This window comes from Centruroides sculpturatus, unplaced genomic scaffold (genome assembly GCF_000671375.1).
Source record: "Centruroides sculpturatus isolate CEXI.00-Female unplaced genomic scaffold, Cexi_2.0 scaffold1815, whole genome shotgun sequence".
In the NCBI taxonomy this organism is placed as follows: Eukaryota; Metazoa; Arthropoda; class Arachnida; order Scorpiones; family Buthidae; genus Centruroides; species Centruroides sculpturatus.
The window spans coordinates 1-10,674 of NW_019386215.1; the positions used below are offsets into that span (position 1 = coordinate 1).

General features: G+C 31.6%; 2 protein-coding genes and 1 pseudogene across 2 annotated transcripts in view; 1 reads left to right on the forward strand and 2 right to left on the reverse strand.

Moving 5' to 3' along the window:
* Positions 1–929: 929 nt before the first annotated feature.
* LOC111614113 lies at positions 930–4,225 on the reverse strand (annotated as a pseudogene).
* Positions 4,226–5,523: 1,298 nt separating this feature from the next.
* Positions 5,524–10,674, forward strand: part of LOC111614114 (organic cation transporter protein-like) — a 29,441-nt gene continuing 24,290 nt past the window's right edge. Inside the window, exon 1 of the mRNA XM_023355496.1 lies at positions 5,524–5,742. The gene's annotated coding sequence lies outside the window, so the exon portion shown is untranslated. The remainder of the gene's footprint in view (positions 5,743–10,674) is intronic.
* LOC111614115 lies at positions 7,296–9,353 on the reverse strand. The gene is made up of 2 exons (XM_023355497.1): positions 8,913–9,353; positions 7,296–8,356 (listed from the first exon to the last, which is right to left on the reverse strand). Exon 2 carries the CDS (start codon positions 8,324–8,326, stop codon positions 7,412–7,414), a length of 915 nt encoding a protein of 304 aa, XP_023211265.1. The 5' UTR covers positions 8,327–8,356; positions 8,913–9,353; the 3' UTR covers positions 7,296–7,411.

Below are 10,674 nucleotides of genomic sequence, written 5' to 3' on the forward strand. Positions count from 1 at the left end.
TTAATTATTATTATTGTATTATTTTTTTGTTTACCATGATTAATTTCTTAATGTTTTATTTATAATTTTTTACGTTTTTTTAACGTTTTATTTATGTTTTACGTAATTAATTTTAATTTTTAAACCGTTGTATTGCTTGCATTCTATTTTACGTTTGTTTTAAAGAGGCTTAACTGAAGAAGACTATTAAATATAGTCGAAAACGCTTTTATTTTATTAAATACTTCGTTGCTGGAATTACTAAGGTGTTTTGATTATTTAAGAAATATCGTTCGAAATATTCAATATTGAAATTTTGTAAAAACATCGAAATATCGTTTGGAAAGCTTAAACTATCGAATTCTATGTACCGCCTGATGATGGTAGTTTTACACTATTGAAAGTGCTAGCGGATAAGACCTTTCTCCAAAAGTCAGATAAATTTCCGTATCTGGAACTCCACTCCTGTAACACCATTGCACGTAAGTGTTCTAATACTAGTATATGTCGGCGTGAAGTGCAAACTTATTATATCTTACCAGTATAAAATTATGTTGTAAGAATGCCATGTTATATAAGGAATAGCTATATGTTGAAGAACAGAGAGATTTTTTTAATGTTCTTTTTTGCCTATTAAAACAGATGATAACCTCAAAATAAAAAATGACTTTGCTGTAGTCCCCTCAGACTATGTTATACAGTCTTAAGGTGTGAAAGGGGATGAATTTCCAAGACACTTTTACCAACGCCACCTAGATAATCAGGCCTGTGCTCTCGAAAGTAGAGCTTACAAGAGTAGTCATAACAACTCGATACCGGCAGGGAAGCACGGGGGTTCAACTTACTTGTTAGATTATTTCCTCCTGTTTATTATTTAGAGTTATCGTAATGTTGTGTAATAACAAAAAGTACAGTTTAATTTTTCTTTGAGATTTTAAATTTTAAAAGTATTATTAAATAATAAGTGTATTAAATATACGAACTATAGACAAGTAAATTATAAGTTTTTATTTGCACTTCTCATTCTATTATCTACCAAGGTAGAATTTTATACAAAAACTCAATTTACAATTTTTAACATTTTACACTTTTAAATTCTCCCTGGATAAAGACATCAGATGTATGTCGAAAAGCTTCGGCTGATTAATGGATTTGATATAGAATAAAAAGAAGAAATAGATATGGAACTCACAATGTGTTTGTATTTGATATATTTAATAAAAAGAGTACTAAATATTAACCTAGAAATTATTAACATAAAAAATGTCTTATTGCTGTTCAAGAATATAACTGATGTCATTCTTCAAATAATTTTGTATGATATTTTTTAGAATTTTCGTTCACATAACCATAAATCGAGCAGTTACTCAACAGTCACCAACATACAGCCACAGCATTATTTGATAGAATGCTTTTATTTTACTAACTTTAATTGGATTTACTAAAAATCTTTTTCTTCCTAGGTACTGCATCTTTGGTAATGGTCTGATTTTTCTTTCTACAGTAATTATTTAAAAAGATGTTTGTTGAAATCCATACTATTTTCTTACAAATATCTTCAGGAAAATGAAAATTTTCACAACAGGATCCTTCCCAAAGTAATTCACTGGAGACAATTGAATTTAAAGTGAGACATGTAACTAACTCTCTCTGGTTCTGTACTTTGAGAAAATCTGATTCAAATTTTTCACAAATTTTTTTCATAATTAAATATGTAACAACAACAACACTGATGACATGAGACTGAGGAAAGAGGAGTTTACCTCGACTAACATTTGTTATTAAGGAATACAATTCTTCATCTTCCAAAACCTCGCTTAACACCAACATATCTTTACAAAATTCACATTTTAACTTTTTCAGTACGGAATAGCAACAGTACCCTGCAATGTATGTCAAAATAGGCAAATCTTCATTGTAATTTTCAATTTCTGCCAAAGTTACATAAATTTCATTAAATAAGGGAGGTACCACTATGTCCTTGAGAATTTGTGGAGGCTCGGAGAAGACATCTTTTATTTCACTGAAGCTTATTGCACCAAAAACATCTGACTTTAAGTTTAATCTGATCACGGATTGTAAACGAAGTTTCTTCTCAACTTCATACACTTGTCTAATACTGATATTATATTGGCCACCACTTAATTGTCTGTACTGTCCAAACCGATCTTCTAGGAGGTCAGTTTGAAACTTGCCAGGTAAAAAGTATGAACAATTCATCTCACTTAAACAATATTTGGACAAATGTATAAGTGCTTCTGTAGTTTGTGTTAGAGCCAAATGGGTTTCTTTCGTCAATGAGCCTTTTGGATAACTTATATTCATTTTCTTCCATTTTTCTAGCCATTGTAACATTTCTTTAAGATATACAATTTTGATGTCGTCTGCATAATCTGTTATGGGACACATGAAATCATCATTTAACCTATTTCCTTTGCCAGGTGTTTTAACATTAACAATTTTCCACCATTTTACGAAGATGTTGATGTAAACAGCTGTTTCTCTATAGTGGGGAAGCAAATGATTAGGGCCTAGAGTTAGAAGAGACTCTGAAGTGAGATCATTGAAAATTTGCAATACCAGTTTCACGTTTTGTTTTTCAAAAGCATTGGGACGCAAAGCCTTTAATGAAAGACCATGGCAATACTTTGCCAATTTATCATGTTCGAGATCATACATTTTTAATAAAGTATCAAAACAAGCATAATGAATGACATTATCATCTCCCTCAAATGTCGGATAAACCATGGAGGTCTGCTCTCTTTGCTTCAACCAGTTATGCCATATACATTTCATTATATGCACTGGATCAATAACATAGAATAAAGTTCTAGTCATATCTTTAGGGTGTTTATACATAAAAGTAACATCTGGAGGATCAGCAAATAAAGACATGGCTTTTCTATTAATAGCATTATTATCTGAAATGACAGAAACAACTTTAAATCCTATTTCTTCCAGTCCTAGAATAATTTTTCTGATCCACTGATGCAAACAATTACCCGTCACTTTATTGACTCCTAAAATGTGAGCAACATCTTTGAAATTACTTAATATACTAGCTATCATGAACACTTGAGCTGCATTTGCAGTTACCAATGTATCATTATTTGACATGCCAACCAAATTTCCATTTTTGTAATCAAAATACTCTTTTCAAGTGTGTTTCATCTATCAACAGATTAATATAATACTCATGAGGTTGTAAAAATTATATTTTCTGTTTACATATGATAAAAAGTTGTCTTCACATTGCTCTTTTTGGGGTCCCAAATGTAAATTAGAACAAACTNCGTAATCCGACGATTTATAGAATTTTACGAAATGATAAGAAGAAAGGAAACCGTAACAATAGTACAGGAGTTTATTCTATTCCTTTAAGTGACTGCCGTTTTAATTCAGAACTCGTTTACGTTGGTGCCACCATGAGACTTTTAAAACAGAGGATTAAAGAACATAAGTATTCTATTACTAAAAATGTGGACAGCACCACCCTTGCAGCCTTTGCTAAACATCAAGATGTATTAATGTACAGTACATTGGGACAAAGCATCCATAATTAGGACAGCCACCAACAAACAAGTCCTTAAACATATTGAAAAACTTGAAATTTATAAGGCGCATATTAACAAAGGATGCATCAACCATAGAGACACAGATAGTCTATCCTGCACATGAAAATCTTTTTACCACGATGATTAATTATTATTATTGTATTATTTTTTTGTTTACCATGATTAATTTCTTAATGTTTTATTTATAATTTTTTACGTTTTTTTAACGTTTTATTTATGTTTTACGTAATTAATTTTAATTTTTAAACCGTTGTATTGCTTGCATTCTATTTTACGTTTGTTTTAAAGAGGCTTAACTGAAGAAGACTATTAAATATAGTCGAAAACGCTTTTATTTTATTAAATACTTCGTTGCTGGAATTACTAAGGTGTTTTGATTATTTAAGAAATATCGTTCGAAATATTCAATATTGAAATTTTGTAAAAACATCGAAATATCGTTTGGAAAGCTTAAACTATCGAATTCTATGTACCGCCTGATGATGGTAGTTTTACACTATTGAAAGTGCTAGCGGATAAGACCTTTCTCCAAAAGTCAGATAAATTTCCGTATCTGGAACTCCACTCCTGTAACACCATTGCACGTAAGTGTTCTAATACTAGTATATGTCGGCGTGAAGTGCAAACTTATTATATCTTACCAGTATAAAATTATGTTGTAAGAATGCCATGTTATATAAGGAATAGCTATATGTTGAAGAACAGAGAGATTTTTTTAATGTTCTTTTTTGCCTATTAAAACAGATGATAACCTCAAAATAAAAAATGACTTTGCTGTAGTCCCCTCAGACTATGTTATACAGTCTTAAGGTGTGAAAGGGGATGAATTTCCAAGACACTTTTACTGTACTTTAGTGTTTTTTCTGTTATGTTACTTCTGAACTGGTGAATTTTAATTATAATTGTCCTGAGTTTTAATTAATTAAACCTATATATTTATAACCTTTATGTTAACCTGAAGAACACTATATAATATGTAAATACTTAGTAGAACTTAATTTCAATTTTTTCTGTAGATTAAATATATGTTCATTCACAAAAGTCATGCTTCTTGAAATATTTTATAAATATTTCAAGAACTTTAATTTTTAAAAGATACAGAAACACAACAAAAACATGTAAATTGAAAATCCTAAATTATAAATTTTTTATGACAATATTGTATAATGGCATTGTTAACTATAGAAAAAGTATATATTTAATGTTACCTTTCATTTTCAGATTGTTGCATTGTGTCAAGAAGCCGGCAGGAGGACACTATCTGAAAATATTAATGCAGAACAGATCACTTGGTCTCACTTCACACAGACTTTGGAGTCTATGAAACCACGAATCTCAACAGAAATGATTAAGCATTATAAATCATATTTTGAAAAAGATAAAAAACGTTCAAATTAAATAATTCAATTAAATTTTTCATTCAGTCAATTTTGTTTATTTTAAACTAAATATTTAAGTGAATATGTAAATACTTAGTAGAACTTAATTAACATTTTTTCTGTAGATTAAATATATGTTTGTTCACAAAAGTTCACAAAACATATAATTCATTACAATGCTATTGTCAGCAAAATAAATTAACTTATTGTGAGATAGCAGAAATGGTACTTATGGGTTAAGAGGACGCCAGTCGGAAATAGCAAAGTCGCGATTTTGAATGAAAATATCAAAATAACAATAGACTAGTAAATTTAAATCTAAAAAGAAGAAAATTTACTAATAAGGTTGTAAAAATGAAAAAAAAATTAATTAGGATGATAGATATCGCCTATTTGCCGGTTAAAGTCCAGATACGTATACCGTCATGGCGGCTCATCTCTGATTCCAGCAAACAAAAGGAAACAGTGGGGACGCACGTTCTAACCTAACCTAACCTATTCTAATAATTTGATTGGTAATAATTATGGTAATTTATTAGGTTAGATTAGAACGTGCGTCCCCACTGAACTGGCGTCCACTTAGTCGCCGTTTTAGTCCTTGGAGAGGAAAGAAGTCGTCCCCATTTAATAGTCGCCCATAGGATAACCTTTTTGTGTGTGTGTTAGTGCACGATCGAGCCTGGGTAAATCAAAAGGGACGTTTTGACTGGATATTTCACACCTGGATACATCCTGAAAAAGCCCATAAGAAGAACTATTACATTGTTCTCCGATTCAACACGACCTGACTGGGATATCTATTACCAAAGGTAATTATCACCACGCAAACTGTATGTGAACTCTCTCTCCGCGACAACACTTTACCCAATTTATTTTTAAATAAACGCTTGTTAATTGTTAAGTGTATTCCGAGTCTCTTCCACATGCTGTCTCTCGATCTAACATTAAGAATCCGTCTGACCACGTATGGGACCGCTCGCGCGAAGGTGTGACGTAGTCGCAGTCTCGGCTTCCGTGTTCCGTTAAACACGGTGGTGTCAATCCTGACAGGGCACCAAGGAGGTGCCGACCCGAAAGGTCACACTTATGTATTTTCATCATTGGGATCCTAAACTACCAAGGTAATTTGGACATTTGTGACATCCTTCAACAAACAAAAATGCTTGATGAAAGAAATACAAATTAATGTTGGATTGAACGATAAAATTTTTTGGAGCCACGAAAATAAGTTTACTTTCTAATTTTAATCGAAATACAAACAGTACTCATAATTTTTCTTAATTATAATTAATATTAAAATCTCAGTTGCACTTGATTTTACTAAAAATCAACAAGGTAGAAATCTCCCATTTAAAAAAACAATGTAATCCTTGTTGGAGTCCTGTGGTTATAGAAAAATTCATTTGGAATGTCCCTCAGATATTCTTGGAACATTCTGCTTCGATTTTCCGGTATATTAAATATTTAATGTAGCTAATTAAACACTCATGTTTAAATCATAAATGCCCATATCATCAAAAGATTAATCTTTGTACCTTTTTCATTGATTTGAGAATCATATATCCATTCTATTACTAATTAAATAATTAGTAACAGAAATGGATAAATGATTCATAAGAATTTCATTAAATGGAATCAAATAGTAAAGTAAAATAATTGAAAAGAGAGAATAATTAATATAAATTTGTTTAAATTTTGTTTCTAAATTTAAAAAGTGTGAAATACATATAAAGTTTAGATTTAATCCCAATATCCGACACCCACCAGTGGTGGAGTGGATAAAACCACCTAACGATGATAGTTGGTGGCATTTTATATGAAACCAAGGTGCTGTCCATTCGGAATTTTGTTTCCTTCATGTGTCTAACACAAATAGAAAGTCGTTTCTCAGTGTTTCTCAACGGGGGCGATATCGCCCCCATGTGGGCGTTTTTCCATGTTGAGAGGCGATTAGTAACAATTTATATTTCGGGGGCCGAAAAACAATTTTCTGGGCGATATAGTAAAACATTATATTAAGAATAATTAGATATTTTATTCGTTATATCGTACTATAATTAAACAAATAGCATTATACTAGTCACTACTGTATTCAATGCAGTACGAATTTGGCGTTAGTCTTGACCCTCGGCATCGGTATTTTGTAGTGGAGGGGGCGATACTACGTAACGGTTTTATTGAAGGGGGCAATACTACGTTGAAGGGAGCGACGATTCGTTAGAGGTTGAGAAACACTGATCTATACAAAGCTCCCCAGGCACTGATATTCTTCTTTATACATACCTCATAATAAATGACACCAGTTTGAAATTTGATATAACTTACACATTGCTTAAACTATCATGAAATGTGATAGATATTTATTCTTGCAATTTATGGTGATAGTTATGAAATTTTTTGTCGTCATTATCTTATTTAGATGTTTTCGACTGTAATGTTTAATAAGTAGTTTGAATTAATCTTGCAACATTTAGTTAATTATGATGTATCATACTTGCAACTTTCTTCACAATTACAGTTTGAAGTACATTGACAAATGGGATGTTGGAATATGTTAATCTGACTTTTCTCTTGTATTATTTTCGATTCCGGAGGTAATAACTTTTCTTTTTCAGGCTGGTAATCCGCGATCTCGCCACGCAGACTTTTTATTTTCTCGCTGGGTCTAGCTAGCAGTTTTTCCAGAACCTTTCTTCTTTTTGCTGTTTCTATTTTGGCCAGGATGTCCGGATTAATTTTAATTCTCTTCTTACGCGTTAGTGTTGTTTCGTTCTCGAATTCCGCTTTAACTTCGCCATCGATGACGAATTCTTCGAGATGTTTGTTGAATTTCGTTTCGCACTCCACTATGTTGCACGGGTCCTTTTTTAACTTGGTATTTATTTTTGTAGGTCGTTTTCTCGCTTCCACTTCTAACGTTTTGTCCACGTTTGGCTCAGACGTGAACTGATGAGTTACAACATTCGTGGAATCAGTTTTCTCTTCATCTTGTACAATTGAACCAGTTTTCATAATATTTTCTGATGGATATTCCACGAAGAGCCCATAATTTGTGGGAGATTGGTTTTTGATTCCACATTCTACTACATTTACAGGATTATCTGGTGATATATTTCGATGTGAAGGTTCGTTTTCTGTCTTGACTGGTAATATTTTTTCTTCAGAAAAATGGGATGCAACTGGAGCTGTTGTAGGTAGAGATGGTTCCACTACTACTGTCTGAACATCAGGTGAGAGTAGAGCTCCATTAATTATCTTACTGCAGTATTCTTTAGCTGAAAGCTCAAAAGTGTTATCTTCAAGAAAAATTAAATCTGTAACGATGTTTTTTACCAAATCTTCTATTTCTTTGCGAATTTTTTCGTTTTTAACCATATTGATGATTTCATTCATTGTGCGCTTCTTCAATTATGAGGAATGGCCCTATATTATTTATATAATTAATGTTAAACATTTTATGTAGAATAATTATTAGATAATCGTGGTTTAAAGTATACGTTTATGACTAATTTTGTTAATGAAAAAATTAAATAATTAATTAATTTAGCAAAGGAAACAGTTAAAATTTATTGCATGCATATATTCATCTTAGGTGCATAATTTCTGAACATAAATAACCTCGAAAATAATATAAAACCCTTAAAATTTAATTTTCTATCCAGTCTTTCATCTCAAAATAATGATTTTTACAGGTGAGTAACCCTGCCAAGTTTCAAAATTCTTGGTTCCACTAATCCCGAGTGACTCTCCTGGAATTTTTTGGGAGATAAGACAGTCTGAGACGTAAGGTAAAGGCATTATTTTACTTGTAAATGCAGCCCGAATTGACTTTTATGTATAAATCAATGAAAGAACTGTAGATACTGTATTTAGCTTAAATTTCATTTTACGAAAGCAAATACAGTATTTTAAAAATGTCTAAAGCTAATTTTAATGCTATATCGAAACTAATAGAAATTATTTATTACGGATTATTTACCTTCGATTATTCGTCGGAATTGTTTTATCTTTGTTTGCTCTTTATAAAATTCTTTTCATTCTTACTAAATAATGATTTAAATCATTTCATTATTACAAAAATACTTTGTGATAATTCTTGATTATTTTTTCATGTTGGATAAACTATAATCACTATAACATTCTGCACTGAATATTTCATAATTTATAATATAATTTTATAAACGAGCAAATTTCGGCAAAATATCTTGCTATTTGAATAGCGTCAACAGTCAAACAATCCCTCTGTTTAACGTTCCTATTCCTACAGAAAACAATGACATTTCCATTGAAACTTCATACTGTTTCAAACAGCGGCTTAAAAAGTGTGGAGTTTCAGTGGAAATGCCATTATATTACGGGAAACTGAACATATAGAGGAGAAGGTGGTATTATGGATCCCCATTTTCATTATAGTGAATTGTAAACAAGGTATCATAACTACACCTACATTTTTTGAGCGAAAAGTACTGGTAACTAGTAAACTAAATGTTCCTAATTGGATTTTTCGCTAGTGTAACTGTAAGTATGGTTTTTGAAGGCTTTTGTACAAAAAGTCCGAAAGTAGGCTTAGAGAAAATCGGGTGGTAATATGGAACCTTACTGTATATTTTCAAAAAAATGCTTTAATGTAGCCAAAAACAAATAGGAAAGGACAAAAAATGTTAAATAATTACAAAATTATTTACTCCAATGTATTTTATCGCAAAAATGCTTTTATAATAGAAAAATATGACCTCCATCAACAATATATATTCCAGCAGCTCTTTTTCGATATTCTCAGGAAGAATTGGCTTTCTACCTAGTGTCTTTTTCACAAATTGCTCTGGAGGAATGTCTGCTTGCAAATAGAAAGTTCGGAGGAGTTGAGTTCCATATTACTGTAAAAGCACCAATGGGGTCCGTATTTCACGCATCGCCATCTCGAATTAACTTATGTCTGTCAAGACCAAAATTTAAAAAACGTGAACATCACACAGATTAATATGTACCCCTAAGTCTCTGGAACGGAATACATGCACCAGTGAACCTACAACTACACGATTTATATTTTAAAAAGAATTAAATTCACTTAGCATTCAAAACTTGTGAATTTTGAAAAAAACAAATTTGCTGATTCACTACGGACAACCGTTTAACTGAAGTGAAACGGATTTTTCCCTTGCTGTGGATGTCTGCCTAGTGCAGTTAAGCCACAATCCGCTACAGTTCGTCTTTATTATCAGTTTGAAATGGAGGGGTTCCATAATACCACTTTCTTCCTATACTTTTTTGTTAACTTCTCGGTATCTTGCTGTCGAGATTCAGACTTGTAAATCGCACAGTGTATTTTTCAGCTTGTAACAGACTCCGCTAGGAGACAGACAAATTGAAAGAATTGTTGTTTTGGTTGTTTCACAACAGCAAACGTACACGGAAAAGTCTGTAAAAAAATAAAAACAAAATAATAATGAATGTAGCCCTTACGTAGTTGTAAGGACGTGGATTTCGAAGCTGAAATTTGGCACGTGACAGTTTGGAGCCATTTCGGATCGATTTCATATTTAGACCGAAACACTACGTGCCGTAGTAATGCCCATTAAGAGCAACTGTAATTATATATTTAATGATGTAATTACTTTCTTTCTTCGTATTTTATGCTTCTTGTATTTCTAACAAGTCATACAAGGACAATAACGTCGTTTATAAAATTACAATCAAAATAATCGTATTACTTTTACGTTCGATATTATTTTTCTCACAAA

Bases quoted from the DNA above. Each gene is read 5' to 3' on its own strand.
- LOC111614115 (XM_023355497.1), bottom strand. From the start codon at position 8,326: ATGAATGAAATCATCAATATGGTTAAAAACGAAAAAATTCGCAAAGAA.